At 44.2% G+C, this 26,259-nt stretch overlaps 1 protein-coding gene across 1 annotated transcript in view; it reads right to left on the minus strand.

The window, feature by feature from the left end:
• Positions 1 to 15,934, minus strand: part of LOC140128246 (A.superbus venom factor 1-like) — a 44,028-nt gene extending 28,094 nt beyond the window's left edge. The window contains exons 1-11 of the mRNA XM_072149806.1: positions 15,776 to 15,934; positions 11,563 to 11,749; positions 11,307 to 11,469; positions 10,994 to 11,064; positions 9,890 to 9,984; positions 9,189 to 9,271; positions 9,015 to 9,102; positions 7,226 to 7,328; positions 6,977 to 7,097; positions 3,601 to 3,716; positions 669 to 815 (exon numbers count right to left, since the gene is read on the minus strand). Coding sequence (XP_072005907.1) covers positions 669 to 815; positions 3,601 to 3,716; positions 6,977 to 7,097; positions 7,226 to 7,328; positions 9,015 to 9,102; positions 9,189 to 9,271; positions 9,890 to 9,984; positions 10,994 to 11,064; positions 11,307 to 11,469; positions 11,563 to 11,749; positions 15,776 to 15,837 — 1,236 coding nt within the window. The 5' untranslated portion in view covers positions 15,838 to 15,934. The remainder of the gene's footprint in view (positions 1 to 668; positions 816 to 3,600; positions 3,717 to 6,976; positions 7,098 to 7,225; positions 7,329 to 9,014; positions 9,103 to 9,188; positions 9,272 to 9,889; positions 9,985 to 10,993; positions 11,065 to 11,306; positions 11,470 to 11,562; positions 11,750 to 15,775) is intronic.
• Between the last annotated feature and the right edge of the window lie 10,325 nt (positions 15,935 to 26,259).

Genomic DNA, 26,259 nt, shown 5'->3' on the forward strand with positions numbered 1-26,259 from the left:
AGCTATGAGTTCATCGATATTTTTAGATTTTTTTAGTGAAGTTATTCAAGAAATTGTAAATATAGTAATTAGGGGGACTACTCTCTTCCAAGATAGATAAAAGCTCTGTAGTTCAATAAAAATTTGAGTCTGTAACTGTGTGATGCTTTCCAAGTATTATATATGTGGCACATAGCCATAGCGTGCAATCCAAAAAAGTCAAAAAGACTGAGGTCTCATTATTATATGTGAGTGTTCTCCAAGAACTCTTTTTGAAAGCATTCTGCTCAGACTTACACATTGGGGCACATTTACTAAGGGTCCGCCGGACGCATTTCTGTCGGGTTTCCCGAATTTTTGGGGTTTTTGGTGCACTCGGTCGGATTGTGGCGCATCGGAACCGGCTTACATGCGTCACAAATCGGGGGCGTGGCCGTCGGACAACCTGACTGATTCGAACAAACCGCGGAATTTAAAAATCAAATTGTGTCGCAAGATCAGCACTCACATGCACCGGGAAGAAGAAGGTGAACTCCGGCGGACCTCAGCGGAGAAGCGACACATGCAGGAAATTGGACGCACGATCTTAGTGAATCTCGGCAGATCCGAATCCTCGTCGGACATTCCGGATTGGCGGCGTCAATGGGGCGGGTAAGTAAATGTGCCCCATTATCTGCAGAGATACTTACAGTAATTTGAAGGTTTTGTATATTTGCCGCAGTGTTCAGTGTCAGCCGGGCCGTTCCGTCTATTCCTGTTATACCCTCTACTTTTCCCGGTTCAGCAACCACTGGGATCCGAATTGCTGGAGAACCATCAGGGTTTGTCACAAACACCTTTAAAGTAAAAAAAAGGCAACTTAGTAATATCTATATTTTCGGTAGAAATAAAAGCATTGAACTTTCTCTTAGGGCCAGCTTTAAATACAGGCAATTTAAGTACAAGATAGGTTCTATAGGTTGGGTCTTAAGTGGAATTTGTATGCAAGCTGGAACAGGTATATTTAGTAAGTGTAATTGTAAATTCAAATAATTTTTTGGTTCCTGTGACAAATTGATTTGGAAAATTTGGGGTTGACAAAGGAACAAAAAAGCTTCATTGCAGACACCTGCTGCATGAGGATAAAATTCTGTAATTTACTGGCACCCAGAGAGATCGCAATGGGCAGTGGGGTCCATTTGTAACTAGGGGTCATCTGTAAGTTGGCTGTTCTTAGGTCAAGGACTGCTTGTAAAGGCAGGCTCGGTCTGGCCCACCAGGGGGCTGGGGAATCCCCCGGTGGGCCCTGATACCTGGCCCCTATACCTGGCACTGCCAGTGGCTGCAATAGTACTCGATGCGGCTTTATAGGTTAGAAGGTTGGTGCTGTGCGAAAACTTACATCCCCAACCACAGCCCAGCCACCAGCAGAAAGCCTGGGAAACCAGGGGTAACTCTTATACTATCCCTAACCACAGCCCAGCCACCAGCAGAAAGCCGGGGAAACCAGGGGTAACTCTTATACTATCCCTTACCACAGCCCAGTAACCAGTCGAAAAGCCCGGGAAACCAGGGGAAACTCTTATACTATCCCTAACCACAGCCCAGCCACCAGCAGAAAGCCCGGGAAACCAGGGGTAACTCTTATACTATCCCTAACCACAGCCCAGCCACCAGCAGAAAGCCCGAGAAACCTGGGGTAGCTCTTATACTATCCCTAACCACAGCCCAGCCACCAGCAGAAAGCCTGGGACACCAGGGGTAGCTGTTATACCATCCCTAACCACAGCCCATCCACCATCAGAAAGCCTGGGAAACCAGGGGTAACTCTTATACAATCCCTAACCACAGCCCAGCCACCGGCAGAAGCCCAGGAAACCCGGGGTAACTCTTATACTATCCCTAACCACAGCCCTGCCACCAGCAGAAAGCCTGGAAAACCAGCAGTAACTCTTATACTATCCCGAACCACAGCCCAGTCACCAGCAGAAGCCCCGGAAACCAGGGGTAACTATTATATTATCCCTAACCACAGCCCAGCCACCAGCAGAAAGCCCAGGAAACCAGGGGTAACTCTTATACTATCCCTAACCACAGCCCAGCCTCCAGCAGGAAGCCTGAGAAACCAGCTGTAACTCTTATACTATCTCTAACCACAGCCCAGCCACCAGCAGAAAGCCTGGGAAACCAGCAGTAACTCTTATACTATCCCTAACCACAGCCCAGCCACCAGCAGAAAGCCTGAGAAACCAGCTGTAACTCTTATACTATCCCTAACCACAGCCCAGCCACCAGCAGAAAGCCTGGGAAACCAGCGGTAACTCTTATACTATCCCTAACCACAGCCTAGCCACCAGCAGAAAGCCTGGGAAACCAGGGGTAACTCTTATACTATCCCTTACCACAGCCCAGTAACCAGTCGAAAAGCCCGGGAAACCAGGGGTAACTCTTATACTATCCCTAACCACAGCCCAGCCACCAGCAGAAAGCCCGGGAAACCAGCGCTAACTCTTATACTATCCCTAACCACAGCCCAGCCACCAGCAGAAAGCCTGGGAGACCAGCGGTAACTCTTATACTATCCCTAACCACAGCCCAGCCACCAGTACAAAGCCCGGGAAACCAGGGGTAACTCTTATACTATTCCTAGCATCAATGCCCTGAGATAAGGTCACTACTGTAGCCCCTGTACACAAACCAAGCGCCGAGCACTAGCAGAGAGGGAGGGAGAAAGGGCTTAGATTATCCTTTATTTCACTGCCCCCACTAGTGATTAAAAATTCCCTTATCCCAGAATACTTGTATGTAGTAGTAGGTGGGCCCCCAAAATCAATTTCCCTGGTGGGCGCACCCCAGTCCGACCCTGTGTAAAGGTAAAGAGATACTGAAACGAAATACTTGGAAATTCCCAATTTGTTTATCTTTATAGAAAAAGGAGCTGTAAAAATGTGCAAAAAATTAATTCACACCACTTTGTACCTTTAAAAGGATTTCTAGTTAATAAAATCTATTTTAGAAGATCATGAAGACAGTAAGACAGAAAACCTAGAACTTCATGCTGCTTAAGTACCACTGCTCTTAGTTCTTGATACAATCCCCCTCCTTGGAGTCTTTCTTGGAGAGGCCCACCGAGCCAATCACTGTTAACAGGTCTGACCTGACTCAGTCCGCGATTGGTCGAACAAGCGATTCCTAGTGTCCTCTGTGGTCATGGAGTGAAGTGAGAACAATGAAAAGTGGTACTGGAGTGGTGGAGGACTGGTCAGTAATAGTTTATTGATCTTTTATTGATAGTTTTTTTTTACTGGACAAACTCTTTAAGGGGGTATTCCGACAAAGACAAGATTCTTAAATACACTCAGGATAGCAAAATAACACATTTTCTAATTCACTGTTATTAAAAAAAGTTTAGATATAATTCTAACCTGTCTCTATCAGTCCTGGTTTACACAATTTCGGTTGCCCCGGCATCCGACCATTATTCTTCTGACTTTAGGGTCAGGAAAACATATTGTTCTCCTGTCTGATGCTGCACTGAGCTCCTCTCTGCCTCCAGCCCCCACCCAAACATACTAAGGCGAGCTCATATATGTCTGTGTCATGCATTTTCTTATATATTAAATATTAACAAGGGTCACATACCATAAGGTCAAAGGGCATTGCGGGCTTGAAATATTTGGAGGTTTTTGTAAATAGAACTTTAAATGGTGATTTCACAATATGAATGTCCTCCAGTTCGCTTTCCACAATTTCACTGCCTGAAAGGACAAGAGGAATCAATGTGGTGAGTAAAAGAGATTCCTGACCATAAAATGGCTGCAGATAGAGGGTCGTGTGATCTCTAGCTGTCTATGGGCAATCACCCTGCCAGGATCTTAATCTTATATTAATGAATACTATCATAAGGTTCTAGCAGGGCAATTGCTCATGGACAGATAGAGATCACATGACCCTCCATCTGCGGCCATTTTATGGACAGGGATGTTTGGCTGATGAGGTAACAGACAGGAGGCTTCACTTTACACATCAAGAAAGTGGATCAGAACTATTAATAGATGTATATTGGTAAATTACTTAATATCCTGCCCGCCAACACTTACACACACATTATAGTGTTTTATGAAATACAGCAGGGGAATTTATCAGGAGGATTTGGTGTGCATGTTTTCACACCAAAATGTCACATTTCCGTATTTGGTGCCACCGAAATGGTACAATTACACATGCATCTTATTTTGCAGCGTAAACACGCACATCAGACCGATCAGAGATCTGATAAATCCTCCCCACTGTGTCAAAAAATAATGATTCCCTTTGGATGTTTCTAGAAACCTGACCTTATACATCACTTATATCCAACTTTATTCGAAGTGGACAAAGAATCCACTAACAACCGGAATAATTGTTACAGAACGGCAATTTATCTCAATAAAGCGTGTTAAAAAGGGGCTGGGAACCTCGGAGAAAGAACCCATATACACAATAACATTGTCCCCTCTTCCCTATGATGTAACCCTGGCTTCTTGATATGTACGATTGGGATCAAATACCAACATTTATAGTATAGTACAGTATAGTTTCAAATAAGCTCTAAGACAAAGACTTTATACTTCCTTTATGAAGAAATCCTTAAAAAATGGACTACCGGCACATGACTGTTAAAAAAACTGTCCTTAAAAACATGTTTTGTTTTGCCTTTGTTTTTACAGTTGATTCTTATCAATCGGGCATTTGCTTTTAACAGATCTTCATTCACTATAGTCTATGAGTGATCTGTTAAAAAAACGGGTCTGACTAGGACATGATCGAATTTTGGTCGATATATCTAACCGCCGCCAAAATAACGACCATAGGCACTTATCCATTAATATATGCTGGGGCTTGTTTACTAAGGGTCCGCGGACTGCAATTCCGTCGGGTTTCCCGAATATTTCCATTTTGGCGGCTGAATTGCACAATGTTTTTGGTGCACGCAATCGGATTGTGCCGCATCGAAGCCGGCTTGCATGTGGCAGAAATCGGGGGGCGTGGCCGTCGGACAACCCAACGGATTTGGACAAACCGCTGAAATTAAAAACGGAATTTTGTTGCAAGATCAGCACTCACATGCACTAGGAAGAAGAAGGTGAACTCCGGCGGACCTCAGCGGGGGAAGCGACGGATACAGGAAATTGGACGCACGATCTTAGTGAATCGTGGCAGATCCGAATCCTCGTCGGACAACGCACCACGGGATTATGACTGGACCGGGTAAGTAAATCTGCCCCATTGTATCCAGTGCTATTTGGACATTGTTCATTTGAATACAATTAAGAATGATTAGAGATGAGCGAACATGCTCGTCCTAGCTTGATGCTCGTTCGAGCATTAAGGTACTCGAGACGGCTCGTTGCTCGGACGAGTATTTCCCCTGCTCGAGATCGAGCATTTAATTAAAAAAACACAGTGAAGAACAATGAAGAATAGAATAAAAACAGTGACCACAGTGAACACAGGATCATTTAAGTGAAAAACACAGTAAAGAACACAGGGAAGAATAGATTACAGATGTTCGGCACATCTGCTTACTTGTCGGGAGATACGCGCGGAACGGTGCGAACAAAATAGCATGTGAAGAACAATATATATGTGTGAAGAACACATTGCACAACAGCACAGAGACACCGGGGAGCAGCACAGAGACACCGGGGAGCAGCACGAAGACATGGGGCAGCGGCAGCACGGAGACATCAGGCAGCGGCACGGAGCAGCACGGAGACATCGGGGCACGGAGACATCGGGGCACGGAGACAGCGGGGCACAGAGACAGCGGGGCACAGAGACAGCGGGGCACGGAGACAGCGGGGCACAGAGACAGCGGGGCACAGAGACAGCGGGGCACGGAGACAGCGGGGCACGGAGAGAGCGGGGCACGGAGAGAGCGGGGCACGGAGAGAGCGGGGCACGGAGAGAGCGGGGCACGGAGAGAGCTGGGCACGGAAACAGCTGGGCACGGAGACAGCGGGGCACGGAAACAGCTGGGCACAGAGACAGCGGGGCACAGAGACAGCGGGGCACAGAGACAGCGGGGCACGGAGAGAGCGGGGCACGGAGAGAGCGGGGCACGGAGAGAGCTGGGCACGGAAACAGCTGGGCACGGAGACAGCGGGGCACGGAAACAGCTGGGCACAGAGACAGCGGGGCACAGAGACAGCGGGGCACGGAGAGAGCGGGGCACGGAGAGAGCGGGGCACGGAGAGAGCTGGGCACGGAAACAGCTGGGCACGGAGACAGCGGGGCACGGAAACAGCTGGGCACGGAGACAGCGGGGCACAGAGACAGCGGGGCACGGAGAGAGCGGGGCACGGAGAGAGCGGGGCACGGAGAGAGCGGGGCACGGAAACAGCTGGGCACGGAAACAGCTGGGCACGGAAACAGCTGGGCACGGAAACAGCGGGGCACAGAGACAGCGGGGCACGGAGACAGCGGGGCACGGAGACAGTGGGGCACGGAGACAGCGGGGCACGGAGACAGCGGGGCATGGAGACAGCGGGGCACGGAGACAGCGTATCTCCCGACAAGTAAGCAGATGTGCCGAACATCTGCAATCTATTCTTCACTGTGTTTTTCACTTAAATGATCCTGTGGTCACTGTTTTTATTCTATTCTTCACTGTTCTTCACATCTGCTAACTTGTCGGGAGATAATATACGCGCGGAACAGTGAAGAATAGATTGCAGATGTTTGCATACATCTGCTAACTTATCAGAAGACATTCTTTTTAAATTAATTAACACATTTTATTCCCGAACCATGGTCCCTTTGAAAAATGCTCGAGTCTCCCATTGACTTCAATGGGGCTCGTTACTCGAAACGAGCACTCGAACATCTGGAAATGTTCGGCTCGAGTAACGAGCACCCGAGCATTTTAGTGCTCGCTCATCTCTAAGAATGATGCTAATATAATTGTTATATGTAAATGTTATGTGAGCAAAAGTAGATAGAACTTGAGGCCGTCTTTCGGTGTTATGGTACCCACCAGATTCAGTAATGAGAGTAACGGACATATATAAGGTGTACTGCAACATGTCATCAACATTCTTAAAGATCTTCACAAGATCTTCTCTCTTCAGTTTAGCTTCTCCATTTCCTTCATGAATCTAAAGACAGAAAATGGTTACTATAATATCAATGATAAATGGTGGAGGAAGAACTGAAAATTGTACGAAGAATAAAAGTCTTTACATATTTAATAATGAGAAAAAAATGTAAAATATTATTTTCCTACCGGAATCCTTCTCAGGGTGTCTGGTAGACTGGTCCTTGTATCTTCTTTTTTGACCCCAAATATTACAAATGCAATGCCCTCTACAGGCTTCCCATAGAGGAAACTGGTTTTGGAGAGAAAAATAGAGCAACTATGAGACCCACAGTCCTAATTTCTGTAGGTACTTCCCTCACTGCAAAAAACAATGCATAAAATAAGATGTTTCATAAACCAAAACATTGGATTTTGGCTTTACGGATTGGTTGACACTGAGGAACTATCTGTCTGGGTTCCTAAAGATTGTTTGTATTTTGAAGTATCTGAAGACCTGGAGGACTCGGTCAACATGACTGTATGTGAAACAACCCCTTGCCAGTCATGTTCATGTAAGATATACTAATCAATTACCAAGCAATTATTTATGCAAATGAAATTGAGACAGGTTTGAAGTCATTACAGTATTAGATAGTTGAGTATGGAGACGCAGAAGTTGTAGATTAGTACAGTAGGTTATTGAAGATGGCATCTCTTCAATACTGGAATGGTGATAACTCTAGTGAAAGGCCAACCAAGGAAGGAGATATTTGTAGGACATATTTTATTGTGCGGTCATGAGAGGAGACACATGAGGATGCAGGATGTTCGGCACATATCACTGAAGTGTTGGTGTCCCTTCTAGGGGTGACTGACCATCATTCGATAGTCGCACCAGCAGTTGGAGCAGTGTGATCTTTTACAGCAAAATCAGTATTGAGGAACTCAACAATAGACCTCCATACCCAAATCTAGCTGCCAAAGAATCCAAGACAAAGCTCACATTAGTTGCTTATCTTGATATTGTTCCAGTTTGCGACAGACCACTGCAAACTAAGGTGCCATTGTTTGGATGTCAATATTAGAACACCAAAAATGCATTGTCACACCATATTAGCTATAGTTAAGCTCCGTGAAATAGTCTGGCCAGAGACATAAGGTTGTAATGAAGGGGATGCCTTTGTCGGGAAGGTGGATAATGAAACAGTGGGAGCTGATTCTTCTTGTTGACTGATCAAATGATCCTCTCTACTGGTTTCTGGAACCTGTTTACTGGATGTACTTTCACTTACGTACAGTAACTACTGTTCCCTGCACCTCCTAACAAACCCGGTCAGAACCACCTAGATGGTGGGCATTAGCAATGGCCTTCATTCTTCTCTAAATCAGATGATGTCTTCCCTCTCAAAACTGTCAACTGGGCAAAATATTTTTAAAGGAATACAACAACAACTACAACATATTGATAAAACGGTTACTTTCATTAGCCCCAAAAGCCCGTCTCTCTGAAATTCTCGGGCATGTGTGGGGCACGAGGAGGTGTTAATGCCACAAATTTACTAAAACCGACCAAATTTACTAAAGTCTCCACCAGACAATGGCAGACACTTAACTAGAACTTTAGACCAGGTTTGACTTGGTCTAAACCAATCAAGCCTATTGGAGAATGGCGGACCACCCTTTCAGATTTACTAAGATGTTGGTGCCTCTTGGTAAAGCCAATGTAAAGTGCACCAGTAGTGGAGAATTTATACTGGCATTATAAATGTACCCCAAGTGTATAATCACACCCCACCTGTAATTATTTAAGGGTCTGCCTAAAACCTAAGGGTCTACCTCTTGACAATATATTATGGTCAGTAAGGGTTTTTCTTGCCATCTTCTAATTTCATGAGAATACCACATTTTCAAGTGCTGTTGGGACAAGCTACAATTTTTAATTGCTAATAATATAGAATTTGTTCTTATGTTTTATTGAAGCTGGTCGTGTACTTACTCTGCTTTTATATCCACATGAAATTCAGAATCATCCACATAGAAATATTTATTCTCCGGAATCAGCTTAATCTCAAATGTGGGAAGTACTGTATCGGGAAAAGAGTAGACTTAGAGATCCAAAGCCAACTGTAAACTAATATCATCATCGCAAACCATAGTGATATCTTCTTACCATATTCTTTCACCTCAAAGTTTGTGGTGTAATTATACAGCGGAGATTCTTCAAATTTGGCTGATATGGTCCATACACCCACACTGTGGAGGTAAAGAAATTGGGCATTATACTTCATGAGTCCAGTTTTTCACTATTTCTTAACATGTGTTCTAACAATATTCATGTAAACATTAGACTATAAACTCCTTTACCATCATTCATTTTAGTGTCAATTTTGAGTAAATTTTATCTAAAGTTTTAGAGTTTTGGGAAAAAAATGTCATCCCTTAATTTGTTGGTCCTTATGTTCGGTAAGTGAAACATAGGAAGGGTTTTAAGTAAGGGTTTTCCAGCAATTTTGCCCAATCCCTGTATTGCTGAGATTTGAATGCAAAGCAATAGGCAAACACAATTGCTTTGTTATCATTAGAATATTTGTTGGATGTAGGAATGATCAAAATAATATTTGTTGATATGAGATTAGGCAGTAGATGTATTATATGGTGGGTATGTGACTCTGCCAGGTTTTCAACATTACTAATCTGTTAGTTTGTTATGCTTTCCGAGCATATATATACTCAGAGTAGGGACCATCGTCCAGTTGTCCCCTGCAGGTAAGTGCAGTGTGGACAAATAGGCAGGGACAGGGAAATGGTATTTTTAAAACGTTATTCTGATATGATTTACATTTACAAGATATTTCAATATGGAACATTTACCTGACTAGTTCTGGTAGTTTGTAGGAAAAGGAAATGATTCCAGAGTCTCCTTCAGGTTTTCTTGTGTCTCTTTTAACAATGATATTTTCAGGGGTCTGTGCAGAGAAAATAGAATGTGGATAAAGTAAAAATTGATGCCATCCGAGAAACAAAAACACTTAGGCTACATGCACACGGCAGCGCAGGGAGAGGAGGAGGAGGTGAGCGCAGCTCACCACCGCCCCTCTCCATAGGGCTGCACCGTACCGCTCCCGTAGGGCGCCGTGAGCCCAAAGAAGTGTAAGGGGGGACGTATATGGGCAGCTTATAAGTCGGCCGTATATACGTTCCCCATACTGTAGTGTGAATGTAGCCTTAAAGAAAGATTGTTGGGTGTGAAGTTGGCGAGTCATTTGAGCCTTGTGTATTGACCATAGTAGGACTAGAATAGTCAGATTCAACCATATCAACCTTGTTTTGGTTCTCATCATGGTTCTAATACATCTTTTCTCTAGAAACTGGAAAATTACATGGAAAATATCATAAATATTGCCAGGTTCTAACTAGACAGGGGTACTTACTCGTAGACCCAGACACCATGACTAATGGGAAGCCAAAATGTGGCACTACCAGAGCCCCTGCATGCTGTAACCCCACTGGCTGTTACACTTACTTAGGAGGTCTTACCCTCCTAAATAGTGGGATGGGGGAAATGCTCCTGCACATTGTAACATGACCTTTGGTTAAATATGATATTTTTAAAAATCTTTTTTTGTTTAAATTGGACTTGAAAAATTGAAAGGTTTATCCAGGGATTACGATATTTAGAGCAATAAAAAAATTGCCAATTTTTACAATATTTGGTGTCAGTTCCAAAGGGCTTTTTACTTCTTCCAGATATAGAATTATGGACTTGAGTATGTTTTTTTTATTCACATAGTTTTTAGGGTTCAAAAAAGACACATGTCGATCAAGTTCAACCATTTATATAAATAACTGTGTATGGTATATATTTTGTGAAAAAAAATCACGGTTGTGCTGAAATTATTTTGGTTTAAGTTGCCGAAAGTGAATATCTATGGTAAAATTTGTAAATTTGTACTCAATACATATGAATTGTCTTACCAAAAATTCAATGATCACAGCTTTATTCACAGGAGACATTTTGTAGTCCATGGCATATACTCTGTAGAGAACTGTGGGAAAGAAAAGGTGAAGTTGCATGATTGACATGGACCATATGTAAAACCATGTGGTTGGCCCTGACTTTCTTGGAATCAATTTGTTCACAATGTTGGGCTCATCATGGATAAAACTCATCTCTTCGTCCACATCGAGGCTCAGTAGATCCCATTCTCAGCTTCCATCTCTACAATGTGATTTACACAACCCTTTAAAGGATCTGCACTACTATGACCCAAGTGGTCTATCCTAATACCTGTAGACCCCGGGGTGTAGATGGTCTTGTCACTCTGAATGAAGACATATCCACTTTGATGGCCCAGCAGGACAACCTTCTCCATGTTGCACACAGGAGACTTCACAGTCACGTAGACATACTGTTTGGTATTTTGCTTTATATTTAGATCTTTAGATGGAATCTAAAATGAAAAAAAAGATCATAGTAAATACTTGGATCCGTGACGCGTAGCTTGGAATATTTTTTAGCCAGTTGAAAAATGCTATAATTTTACCATGACTTTTGCAGATCCCAAGAATTTGTTGTTATCATTCAGGGAGATCTTCTGTTTTGCTAAACTCAGACTTCTCTTGGGAAAATCTTGAATCTCGACGTCGGCATCGAAAGCCTTGTTGTGTCCATCTACGACGATGGTCTCTTCACTCTCCAATCGTAGAACATTAGGTACAATGAGAGTGCATCTATCAAAGGAGGAAAAGAAAAAATCAAACAGAAGGGTAAGAAGCCTCTCTGTAATATTGTGACCTGTTAGTAAATTTCTTTTTAGAGGAAGGGAAACTAAGGTTGGTACTATAGTAACACTCTCCGACTTCAGTACCGTACACTGCTAAATGACGTAACAATACAGGTTAACATGAACTCATCGAACCCATTGAACATTGTTTGAAATTAAAATTTTATGAAAATCTTGTGTTTACATGAACCTGAGCTTCAGGGGACAAGGGATCAATCCTGCTTCTGGTTTGCAAACACTTTGCTCCATTTTAAGATGAAAAAGGCCATGTTTCATTCTCCCATAAATTAAAAACTGAATTGTTTGTCAAAATTATTAGCAAATAGCATTATTTCCTATTGGATACCACCCCTTTATCCATAATCACACACAGGGCCGGGGTCAGCACTGGTCATACCTGGGGAAGTGCCGGGGTCCAGAGCTGCTGGGGGGGCCCACATAAGGCTGTAAATAAGGAATCCATGATGGGTGAGGGGGGCTGTATCTAAATAATCCACATGGTGTCAGGGGGGCTTTATAAAATAACCAAGGGAATATTTTAGGGAACAGGAGACTGTTTTAGTTTTTGCATTTTCAATGCAGCAAGTGAGTTCACTGTAAAGGTGTCTACTGAGGTTCTGTCGCCCAGTGGCCAACTAAAACCTGGAGCCGACCTTGCTCACACATGCTGCCATAAAAGTTACCTTAACTTTACCTTACAAACAGATGACTAAGAAACATGGGGGGTGTTAAACCTGACCTATAGGGTTCTTAGACTGAGTTTTTCACATGTTTTAGAGCTACCGGTGAGTTGGGTCCGCTTAAACTATATCTGGCACAACAAAACTTTTTGGGAAAATTTTCACTTTGATCATCTGTACATGCAGGACACAGGTCATACTTATACAGGACTCTTCATTACTGTATCATTCACACTGAGTGCTTTTGTCTTAAAAGCATTGGAGCCCAGAGCCCCTCAGGTTCATTTGCATGATTTATAAAACCTTTTTTTTTGTAAAAACAAGGTCCTAAGAAGCTAAAAGAAGAGCAGAACCTGACAGAGGGAACACACGTCAGCAGGTAAGCGTGCTTGGTTTAGAATCCTTCATTTTGGTGGAAGATATCCTTTAATGATCAGGCCATGTTCCAGTTTTCAATACCTTCTAAAAGGTCTATATCTTTTGTATTTCTCTGTCATTATAGTTGTATGGGGTCTTGTTTTTTGTGACAAAATGTTGTTTCTAATAGCACAATTTTGGGCTTCATATATCCTACTGGTAAACTTTGATGTAGCCTTTCTATGCATTTTATTTAAAATAGAAGGCAAATCTGGTATTGTTTTTTCTAATAAAAGTTTTCGGGCTTTATTGACTCTAAATAACATAAAAAACACACACAGCAATACCAAATTTATAGGGTTTTTTTTTTTTTAAATGACCTTCAATTGCCGGAATAGTTTTGGGTAAAATAAAAACTTTTTGCATCGTTACCTTCGGAGCACCATAACTTTTGAAATTGTATGTCAATGTGGTTGTTCAAGGGTTTATTTTCTGTGAAAAGATCTGTAGATTTTATTTGGGTTATTAAAAATTTGGGCACCGTTTTTTCCTTTATTTTCTAATGTATTTTTGTTGTACGGGATAGATTCTATTATAATTTTGGAGCCTGCGTTTGTGCAGGTGTAGAGGTCATTTAAAAGGGGTGGGCAATTTTTGCTTTGTTTACTTTAATGTTTACTTTTTACTTGTACTTTTTTATATAAAACTTTATTTATTTTACATTTTACAGATTAGATTTACCATAAGGGGATCCTCACATGAGATTGTTTGATCTCTTGTATAATGCACTGCACACTTCCCAGGCATCTATCAGGCCAGGATAACACTACCTTCTGATGCCGGACCGGAGAGGGGCATCGCATCAGAAGAAGTGCCCTAAATGACTGCCATAAAAAGCTCATATGGTGGTCATTAAGGGGTTAACCAATGAGAATGCATGTGCAATCCTATGGGGCTTATTTACTTAGGGTACCGCAGCCGCATTTCCGTTGGGTTTTCCAATGTTTTTGGGGATTACGCCGATGGGACTGGGATTGAGTAGGCGATTGTGTTGCACATTGTGTAGCAATCGTGCCGGCTTTCAAGTCGGGTGGGGGGAGCGATCCGACGGATTCGGACAAACCGAAGGTTTTAAGTTAAAAATTGTGTCAAAAGACATGCATTACATACACCGGGAGGAAGATGGGGAACTTCGGCTGACTTGAGCGGGGAAGCGACACATGCAGTAAATCGTCTGCACGATCTTCTTGAATCGCGGCACAGGGCATTATCATCGGACAATGCACTTTCGGGATCTCCTCTGGACCGGGTATACTGTATTTATTATAAGATATCCTCCACATGGAAGTCAATGGTTGAAAATGTTATAGGAATGGAAGGAGATCATGGGTATGGATAAAGTATTTACCGTTTAGCAGAAAACGTGATGTGAGTTTATTCCATTGTGGTGAAGATGATTTTTTACAATATTATATCCATAGTACAGAACAATTGTAAAGTACCACAAGCCCAGCACTCGCTGCCAACCTTTACAAGTAATATCAGTAAGATTACAGACTGTGTTTGAGGGACAATCTCTACAATTGCCCAAAATCCTCCGATCTGAAAGTGTTCTGCATGTTGAACTGATGAGTAGGATTTATAATTGTAATAATGGGGATTACTTACTAAGGGTCATGAGTGCACTTTGGTCGGACTTTCCACTGTTTTCGAGATTTGTGCATCTTTGACAGGCATTTAACATGTGCCTACGCTGGGATTGTTTCGCATGTGATCGGATTTTGGCACAGCTGTGCTGGTTTTCATGCGACAAAATTTGAGGGGCGTGCCGTGGGATGATCCGACTGATTTAACCTTCAAATTGCGTCACAAGCACAAGCACTTAGATGCACCACTAAAAAGATGGTGAACTTTGTCGGACCTGAGCGGGGAAGCAACACGTGCAGGATATTGCGACACAGGGCATTATCGTTGGACAATGCAATTTCGATGAACTCCAGCGGCCACGTAAGTAAGTGAGCCCCAATGTGTTGCTATTTTTTAGGCTTATGAAGTGATTTTACTTGTGGCCCTTATGGTCCAGTCCCCTGTAATAAACTGGACATGGACAATAGTTTTACTTCTACTATAAGAATTGGCGTTAGGAAAAATTTATCAGCTTAACTAAAAATAGGCCGATAGAAAATAGAAAAAAAAAAAAAAAATCCCATATATATAAACAGAAAGAAACTCTTAACCCTCCAACCACTTTGTTTCTGAGTAGGAATGAGGAGATCTAATCAGTATTGAGTCTGGGGGCTTCCCAGGCAGCATTTAAAGGCCTTATACCCACGATCGAAGCCAGCAGCAATCGAGGGTGTTACCAGTCAGGGTGAGCCTGAACACTGAACCTGAACTTCTGGCTGATCCGGGATCGGGGAATTGAAACCAAAATGTTCGGCATGAACACCAACATCATGTAGGATTTCCATAAACACGTATTTAACATCCAGAGATGTTGGGTATATCCATTTCACGTTAACAGGTCCATTAGCAGAAATCCAACACCTGGCAGTGACATTAACATGGCACGATGATCTGAATACATTGCAGAAATCCTTTCCACATATCCTATAAACATTTCTCTATTAACCCTTCAATCTGGGATTCAAAACATTAATTTCTGTAAGAAATGTAATATATCCCAAGTTTTAACAAACTTGGGACATCCCCAAGACATTTAAGACTCTACATAATACAGAAAAGCTCCCGCTACCACTACATCGTTCTGGACTCTTAAGAATCTCGTGACAAGTGACCACAGCGGAAAACTCTTCCGTTGGACCTGCCATCGTCGTACTGATTCCCCAGACTTAAGAGCTGGCAAAAGTTTAGAAAATTCAAGCACAAACCTAGATTTGTGTTATCTAAAGGATAAGGCAAAGAACTGTACTCACGGTTGTCCATAGCACCCAGCCAGTAGGGCGAGCAGGGTGACACACAGAAGTCTGCACCCCATGCTGTGTCCAGGATAGAGTGTAGCTTCTCCTGGGCAGTGGGGCTTTATATCCCTTACAAAACTGAGTAAACAGTCCCTCAGTAACAGGGAGTAGCTGGCGAGATATGCAGGCTGTGTAATTTCCAGTAAGAGCTGCAGATATTGCCAAATGTTGAGATTGTGTCATTCATAGCACAGGTTGATCTGTGAGGATTAAAGAAACCTGAGCACAATGAACCTATAATCAGAGACAAAAGAGCAGAGTAATCTCAATGGCAGTGAGTGAAGACTTATGTTGGAGCCATGGAATAACTTCTCTTATGTGGAAGTTGGGCTCCTGTCAGGTTCCCTTTAACCAATGAGCATGCAGTAACTATATGAGAACGCAGCTATGAGTACGGAGGACTGACTTTATGTTGTGAAGAATAAATGGGGGTTTGATTATTCTGGGTATTTGCAATATCCGTGGTGACATGGTCCTCTGTCCGTGGGATGCGGCTGAGGAGATGCTGAATTTATCTATGTCATTTTACTGCTCTGTGTGAACATGGGTTTGGCTGTCTTTGATGTTTGGAGAGAGTTAATTGCACCTTACCCATCTCCTCTACTGCTCTGCTCTGGTACAGAATTAGTTAACCTGCTGTGACAGACAGAGCTCTACCCCAAACATCTAGGGCAGAGGTTCTCTGACTTCATAGAAATTTTCTTGGTGCTCATTGAAGTCTATCTTGACCCACTCCATTCCTTGTGAGAGATACTCTGTTTGATGAACCTCTGGTATTCCACTCTTGGCTTCCATTCAGACTTATTCTTCTGTTTTGCATATTGGTATTTCCTGGCTATCTCTGTTGTGACCAGGCTCGTCAACCATTGTTTTCTGTTTTTGTTGTTTGTCTTGTTCCATGTTTGCAATTTGGTGTAGGAGTGGACTGTCGCCCAGTTACTAGCCATTGTTTAGGGTGAATAAAACAAGCTAGTAGGGCGGGTAGGGCCTTTTGGGGGGGGGCTTGAATTTAGGGATCACTGCTTGTCTTCTCTGAATCTAGCCCCTTCATTACAGTATTGAGGTACATTCATTAAGGTACATTCATGAGCTTGGTGTATGCCATTGTGCCGGAGACCCTCAACTACACCCTGGTGGTGGCTCTTACTGTAGCTCAGCTCAGTGTATAGATCTTCTAATGGCTTTTTTCAGAGGTAATTGTGCAGTAGGATAAAGCAAAGGAAAGAAAAGGAAGTCTGGGTGATGATTATGATTATTTATTTATAGAGCAGCATTAATTCCCAGGTGCTGTACCATCAGTAGGGGGGTCATATATATTACATAAACACAAAAACAATGCAAGTACAAAATACAAAACTACAGTGATCTGGAGACAAGTGGAAGGAGGACCCTTCCCATGAGGGCTCACAATCTATGGGAGGGAAAATGGAGACACAAGGTGAGGGGGTATAACGTGTTGTAGGTGATCCTGAAAAGGTGGGTTTTCAGGTTATGTTTGAAGGTTTGGAAGGTGGGGGACAGTCTGACACATTTGGGTAGATAGTTCCAGAGAATGGGAGATGCACAAGAGAAGTCCTGGATGCGGTTGTGAGAAGAATAGATGGTAATAGAGTGAATCTAAAGGTCCAGTGAGGAACAGAGATTATGTGTGGTGCAGTATTGGTTGATGAGGTCAGAGATATATAGAGGGGAAAGGTTGTGGACGGCTTTGTAGGTGATGGTTAGTATTTTAAATTGAATTCTCTGTACAATGTGTAACCAGTGGAGAGACAGAGGAGAACAGATGGATTATCTGGGCAGCAGAGAGAGGAAAAGCCAGGAGACAGATGGATGAGCCGGGCAGCAGAGAGGAGAGGCAGAGGAGAAGCCAGGAGACAGATGGATGAGCCGGGCAGCAGAGAGGAGAGGTAGAGGAGAAGCCAGGAGACAGAGGGATGAGCCGGGCAGCAGAGAGGAGAGGTAGAGGAGAAGCCAGGAGACAGAGGGATGAGCCGGGCAGCAGAGAGGAGAGGTAGAGGAGAAGCCAGGAGACAGATGGATGAGCCGGGCAGCAGAGAGGAGAGGCAGAGGAGAAGCGAGGAGACAGATGGATGAGCCAGGCAGGAGAGAGGAGAGGCAGAGGAGAAGCGAGGAGACAGATGGATGAGCCGGGCAGCAGAGAGGAGAGGCAGAGGAGAAGCCAGGAGACAGATGGATGAGCCGGGCAGCAGAGAGGAGAGGTAGAGGAGAAGCCAGGAGACAGAGGGATGAGCCGGGCAGCAGAGAGGAGAGGCAGAGGAGAAGCCAGGAGACAGATGGATGAGCCGGGCAGCAGAGAGGAGAGGTAGAGGAGAAGCCAGGAGACAGAGGGATGAGCCGGGCAGCAGAGAGGAGAGGTAGAGGAGAAGCCAGGAGACAGATGGATGAGCCGGGCAGCAGAGAGGAGAGGCAGAGGAGAAGCCAGGAGACAGATGGATGAGCCGGGCAGCAGAGAGGAGAGGCAGAGGAGAAGCCAGGAGACAGATGGATGAGCCGGGCAGCAGAGAGGAGAGGCAGAGGAGAAGCCAGGAGACAGATGGATGAGCCGGGCAGCAGAGAGGAGAGGTAGAGGAGAAGCCAGGAGACAGATGGATGAGCCGGGCAGCAGAGAGGAGAGGCAGCGGAGAAGCCAGGAGACAGATGGATGAGCCGGGCAGCAGAGAGGAGAGGCAGAGGAGAAGCGAGGAGACAGATGGATGAGCCAGGCAGGAGAGAGGAGAGGCAGAGGAGAAGCGAGGAGACAGATGGATGAGCCGGGCAGCAGAGAGGAGAGGCAGAGGAGAAGCCAGGAGACAGATGGATGAGCCGGGCAGCAGAGAGGAGAGGTAGAGGAGAAGCCAGGAGACAGAGGGATGAGCCGGGCAGCAGAGAGGAGAGGCAGAGGAGAAGCCAGGAGACAGAGGGATGAGCCGGGCAGCAGAGAGGAGAGGCCGAGGAGAAGCCAGGAGACAGAGGGATGAGCCGGGCAGCAGAGAGGAGAGGCAGAGGAGAAGCCAGGAGACAGAGGGATGAGCCGGGCAGCAGAGAGGAGAGGCAGAGGAGAAGCGAGGAGACAGATGGATGAGCCGGGCAGCAGAGAGGAGAGGCAGAGGAGAAGCCAGGAGACAGAGGGATGAGCCGGGCAGCAGAGAGGAGAGGCAGAGGAGAAGCCAGGAGTCAAATGGATGAGCCGGGCAGCAGAGAGGAGAGGCTGAGGAGAAGCCAGGAGTCAGATGGATGAGCCGGGCAGCAGAGAGGAGAGGCAGAGGAGAAGCCAGGAGTCAAATGGATGAGCCGGGCAGCAGAGAGGAGAGGCAGAGGAGAAGCCAGGAGTCAGATGGATGAGCCGGGCAGCAGAGAGGAGAGGCAGAGGAGAAGCCAGGAGACAGAGGGATTATCCGGGCAGCAGAGAGGAGAGGCAGAGGATAAGCCAGGAGACAGATGGATGAGCCAGGTAGCAGCGAGGAGAGGCAGAGGAGAAGCCAGGAGACAGATGGATTATCCGGGCAGCAGAGAGGAGAGGCAGAGGAGAAGCCAGGAGACAGTTGGATGAGCCGGGCAGCAGAGAGGAGAGGCAGAGGAGAAGCCAGGAGACACATGGATGAGCCGCGCAGCAGAGAGGAGAGGCAGAGGAGAAGCCAGGAAACAGAGGGATTATCCGGGCAGCAGAGAGGAGAGGCAGAGCAGATGTGGTGGAGACAGATGGATTACCCGGGCAGCAGAGTTTAGGGTGGATTGGAGGGGCATTAGAGAGTTAGCTGGGAGAACACAGAGAAGAATGTTGCAGAAGTCCAAGCGATGTCGGATGTTCATGATGATGACTTCCATTATCATTTTTCGGCTTAGTATTACAGCGACAAAACCCCCCCACCTATATTAAACAGTAGAATTATACAAATCTGACGTAGGGATTTCCAAAAAGTTACATGAAAACTAGTGAACTTCTTTCTGCTGTTTGACAAAGAAGAAGTTTTCTCCAAGTATAACACAAAGTTCTACAACATTATCACCTCCATAATTCATTTCTGAAAAAAAGAAAAAATCTTTAGGATTCCTTAGCTTCACTTACATATATAATGACGGGAAAGACGTCTGTAAATATTTATGCAGGGAGTTTTTTTTACTGGACTCAGGTGTTACCCCTTCTGTGGCCTCATGGACAGAAATTCCGTTTTTGCACAAAGTTTATTTGGCAGATGAGACATTTTTCTAAACATCCAAGGGCAAAGCTAATTATTGACAGGGTTTTGTTGGAGTCATTTTTTGTTTAGATATGGAATTAGTTATTGTTATTACCTTATATACTCGAGTATAAGCCTAGTTTTTCAGCACAAAAAATGTGCTGAAAAACCCAAACTCGGCTTATACTCGAGTCAAAAAAATAAATATATCTAAACTCACCTTTCCGGCGACCCCTGTATATCTTCTGTGCGATCTGTCCGGCAGTGGCGGCAGGCTATATACACTGGGGAAGGGGCTGGCAGGCTATATACACTGGAGCAGGGGCTGGCAGGCTATATACACTGGAGCAGGGGCTGGCAGGCTATATACACTGGGGCAGGGTCTGGCAGGCTATATACACTGGGGCAGGGTCCGGCAGGCTATATACACTGGAGCAGGGGCTGGCAGGCTATATACACTGGGGCAGGGACTGGCAGGCTATATACACTGGGGCAGGGTCCGGCAGGCTATATACACTGGAGCAGGGGCTGGCAGGCTATATACACTGGGGCAGGGTCTGGCAGGCTATATACACTGGGGCAGGGTCTGGCAGGCTATATACACTTGGGCAGGGTCTGGCAGGCTATATACACTGGGGCAGGGTCCGGCAGGCTATATACACTGGAGCAGGGGCTGGCAGGCTATATACACTGGGGCAGGGTCTGGCAGGCTATATACACTGGGGCAGGGTCTGGCAGGCTATATACACTGGGGCAGGGTCTGGCAGGCTATATACACTGGGGCAGGGTCTGGCTGGCTATATACACTGGGGCAGGGGCTGGCTGGCTATATACTGGGGAGGCTGTGACCAATGCATTTCCCACCCTCGGCTTACACTCGAGTCAATATGTTTTCCCAGTATTTTGTGGTAAAATTAGGGGCCTCGGCTTATACTCGGGTCGGCTTATACTCGAGTATATAAGTAGTTAGTTTTGTCCTTTGTTCCCTCTGTTTTTTTAATAAAAAAAACCCTTTGCCTTTTCCAATCCATCAGGGTTTACCCCAGAGGTTTAATAGGGGAAGAGACTGGGACTTAGACCCTCGGTCATTGTTTTGGATGTGCCCTCTCACTCACATCCTATTACACTCTGATTCTGGCCGTTACACTGAGCTCCGCATCAGCCCGGATCGGGTCATCACTGCAGCTCCAAGAGATTGAGAAATACCAACTAAATATCTGTTTTCTTTCTATTACTGTGTGTATTCTCCCCGTACTGTGACATCACTGTGTGTATTATCCCTGTACTGTGACATCACTGTGTGTATTATCCCTGTACTGTGACATCACTGTGAGTATTATCATGTACTGTAACATCACTGTGTGTATTATCCTGTACTGTGACATCACTGTGTGTATTATCCCTGTACTGTGACATCACTGAGTGTATTATCCCTGTACTGTGACATCACTGTGTGTATTATCCCTGTACTGTGACATCACTGTGTGTATTATCCCTGTACTGTGACATCACTGTGTGTATTATCCCTGTACTGTGACATCACTGTGTGTATTATCCCTGTACTGTGGCATCACTGTGTGTATTATCCCTGTACTGTGACATCACTGTGTGTATTATCCCTGTACTGTGACATCACTGAGTGTATTATCCCTGTGCTGTGACATCACTGTGTATTATCCCTGTACTGTGACATCACTGTGTGTATTATCCCTGTACTGTGACATCACTGTGTTTATTATCTCTGTACTGTGACATCACTGTGTGTATTATCCCTGTACTGTGGCATCACTGTGTGTATTATCCCTGTACTGTGACATCACTGTGTGTATTATCCCTGTACTGTGACATCACTGAGTGTATTATCCCTGTGCTGTGACATCACTGTGTATTATCCCTGTACTGTGACATCACTGTGTGTATTATCCCTGTACTATGACATCACTGTGTGTATTATCTCTGTACTGTGACATCACTGTGTGTATTATCCCTGTACTGTGACATCACTGTGTGTATTATCCCTGTACTATGACATCACTGTGTGTATTATCTCTGTACTGTGACATCACTGTGTGTATTATCCCTGTACTGTGACATCACTGTGTGTATTATCTCTGTACTGTGACACCACTGTGTGTATTATCACTGTACTGTGACATCACTGTGTGTATTATCCTTGTACTGTGACACCACTGTGTGTATTATCTCTGTACTGTGGCATCACTGTGTGTAATATCCCTGTACCGTGACATCACTGTGTGTATTATCCCTGTACTGTGACATCACTGTGTGTGTTATCTATGTACTGTGACATCACTGTGTGTATTATCCCTGTACTGTGACATCACTGTGTGTTTTATCCCTGCACCGTGACATCACTGTGTGTATTATCTCTGTACTGTGACATCACTGTGTGTATTATCCCTGTACTGTGACATCAATGTATGTATTATCCCTGTACTGTGACATCACTGTGTGTATTATTCCTGTACTGTGACATCACTGTGTGTATTATCCCTGTACTGTAACATCACCGTGTGTATTATCCCTGTACTGTGACATCACTGTGTGTATTATCCCTGTACTGTGACATCACTGTGTGTATTATCCCTGTACTGTGACATCACTGTGTGTATTATCCCTGCACCGTGACATCACTGTGTGTATTATCCCTGTACTGTGACATCACTGTGTGTATTATCCCCTGTACTGTGACATCACTGTGTGTATTATCTCTGTACTGTGGCATCACTGTGTGTATTATCCCTGTACTGTGACATCAATGTATGTATTATCCCTGTACTGTGACATCACTGTGTGTATTATTCCTGTACTGTGACATCACTGTGTGTATAATCCCTGTACTGTGACATCACTGTGTGTATTATCCCTGGACTGTGACATCACTGTGTATATTATCTATGTACTGTGACATCACTGTGTGTATTATTCCTGTACTGTGACATCACTGTGTGTATTATCCCTGTACTGTGACATCACCGTGTGTATTATCCCTGTACTGTGACATCACTGTGTGTATTATTTCTGTACTGTGACATCACTGTGTGTAATATCCCTGTACTGTGACATCACTGTGTGTATTACCCCTGTACTGTCACATCACTGTGTGTGTTATCCCTGTACTGTGACATCACTGGGTGTATTATCCCTGTACTGTGACATCACTGTGTGTGTTATCCCTGTACTGTGACATCACTGTGTGTATTATCCTGTAATGTGACATCACTGTGTGTATTATCCCTGTACTGTGACATCACTGCGTGTATTATCTCTGTACTGTGACATCACTGTGTGTATTATCCCTGTACTGTGACATCACTGTGTGTATTATCTCTGTACTGTGATATCACTGTGTGTATTATCCCTGTACTGTGACATCACTGTGTGTATTATCCCTGTACTGTGACATCACTGTGTGTATTATCTCTGTACTGTGTGTACTGTCCCTGTACTGTGGCATCACTGTGTGTATTATCCTGTAATGTGACATCACTGTGTGTATTATCCCTGTACTGTGACATCACTGTGTGTATTATCCCTGTACTGTGACATCACTGTGTGTATTATCTCTGTACTGTGACATCACTGTGTGTATTATCCCTGTACTGTGACATCACTGTGTGTATTATCTCTGTACTGTGTGTACTGTCCCTGTACTGTGGCATCACTGTGTGTATTATCCCTGTACTGTGACATCACTGTGTGTATTATCTCTGTACTGTGGCATCACTGTGTGTTTTATCCCTGCACTGTGACATCACTGTGTGTATTATCCTTGTACTGTGACATCACTGTGTGTATTATCTCTGTACTGTGACACCACTGTGTGTATTATCTCTGTACTGTGACATCACTGTGTGTATTATCCCTGTACTGTGACATCACTGTGTGTATTATCCCTGTACTGTGACATCGCTGTGTGTATTATCTCTGTACTGTGACATCGCTGTGTGTATTATTCCTGTACTGTAACATCACTGTGTGTATTATCCCTGTACTGTGACATCACTGTGTGTATTGTCCCTGTACTGTGACATCACTGTGTGTATTATCCCTGTACTGTGACATCACTGTGTGTATTATCCCTGTACTGTGACATCACTGTTTGTTTATCCTTGTACTGTGACATCACTGTGTGTACAATCCCTGTACTGTGACATCACTGTGTGTATTATCCCTGTACTGTGACATCATTGTGTGTTTTATTCCTGTACTGTAACATTACTGTGTGTACAATCCCGGTACTGTGGCATCACTGTGTGTACTGTCCCTGTACTGTGGCATCACTGTGTGTATTATCCCTGTACTGTGACATCACTGTGTGTATTATCTCTGTACTGTGGCATCACTGTGTGTATTATCCCTGTACTGTGACATCACTGTGTGTATTATCCCTGTACTGTGACATCACTGTGTGTTTTATCCCTGCACTGTGACATCACTGTGTGTATTATCCCTGTACTGTGACATCAATGTATGTATTATCCCTGTACTGTGACATCACTGTGTGTATTATCCCTGTACAGTGACATCACTGTGTGTAATATCCCTGTACTGTGACATCACCGTGTGTATTATCCCTGTACTGTGACATCACTGTGTGTATTATCCTTGTACTGTGACATCACTGTGTGTATTATCTCTGTACTGTGACACCACTGTGTGTATTATCTCTGTACTGTGACATCACTGTGTGTATTATCCCTGTACTGTGACATCACTGTGTGTATTATCCCTGTACTGTGACATCGCTGTGTGTATTATCTCTGTACTGTGACATCACTGTGTGTATTATTCCTGTACTGTGACATCACTGTGTGTATTATCCCTGTACTGTGACATCACTGTGTGTATTGTCCCTGTACTGTGACATCACTGTGTGTATTATCCCTGTACTGTGACATCACTGAGTGTATTATCCCTGTACTGTGACATCACTGTCTGTATTATCCCTGTACTGTGACATCACTGTGTGTTTATCCTTGTACTGTGACATCACTGTGTGTACAATCCCTGTACTGTGACATCACTGTGTGTATTATCCCTGTACTGTGACATCATTGTGTGTTTTATTCCTGTACTGTGACATCACTGTGTGTACAATCCCGGTACTGTGGCATCACTGTGTGTACTGTCCCTGTACTGTAACATCACTGTGTGTACAATCCTGGTACTGTGGCATCACTGTGTGTACTGTCCCTGTACTGTGACATCAATGTATGTATTATCCCTGTACTGTGACATCACTGTGTGTATTATCTCTGTACAATGACATCACTGTGTGTATTGTCCCTGTACTGTGACATCACTGTGTGTTTTATCCCTGCACCGTGACATCACTGTGTGTATTATCCCTGTACTGTGACATCAATGTATGTATTATCCCTGTACTGTGACATCACTGTGTGTATTATCCCTGTACTGTGACATCACTGTGTGTATTATCTCTGTACAGTGACATCACTGTGTGTAATATCCCTGTACTGTGACATCACCGTGTGTATTGTCCCTGTACTGTGACATCACTGTGTGTTTTATCCCTGCACCGTGACATCACTGTGTGTATTATCCCTGTACTGTGACATCAATGTATGTATTATCCCTGTACTGTGACATCACTGTGTGTATTATCCCTGTACTGTCACATCACTGTGTGCATTATCCCTGTACTGCGACATCACTGTGTGTATTATCCCTGCACTGTGACATCACTGTGTGTATTATCCCTGTACTGTGACATCACTGTGTGTATTATCCCTGTACTGTGACATCACTGTGTGTATTATCTCTGTACTGTGACATCACTGTGTGTATTATCTCTGTACTGTGACATCACTGTGTGTATTATCTCTGTACTGTGACATCACTGTGTGTATTATTCCTGTACTGTGACATCACTGTGTGTATTATCCCTGTACTGTGACATCACTGTGTGTATTATCCCTGTACTGTGACATCACTGTGTGTATTATTTCTGTACTGTGACATCACTGTGTTTATTATCTATGTACTGTGACATCACTGTGTGTATTATTCCTGTACTGTGACATCACTGTGTGTATTATCTCTGTACAATGACATCACTGTGTGTATTGTCCCTGTACTGTGACATCACTGTGTGTTTTATCCCTGCACCGTGACATCACTGTGTGTATTATCCCTGTACTGTGACATCAATGTATGTATTATCCCTGTACTGTGACATCACTGTGTGTATTATCCCTGTACTGTGACATCACTGTG

This window comes from Engystomops pustulosus, chromosome 4 (genome assembly GCF_040894005.1).
Source record: "Engystomops pustulosus chromosome 4, aEngPut4.maternal, whole genome shotgun sequence".
Taxonomy (NCBI): Eukaryota; Metazoa; Chordata; class Amphibia; order Anura; family Leptodactylidae; genus Engystomops; species Engystomops pustulosus.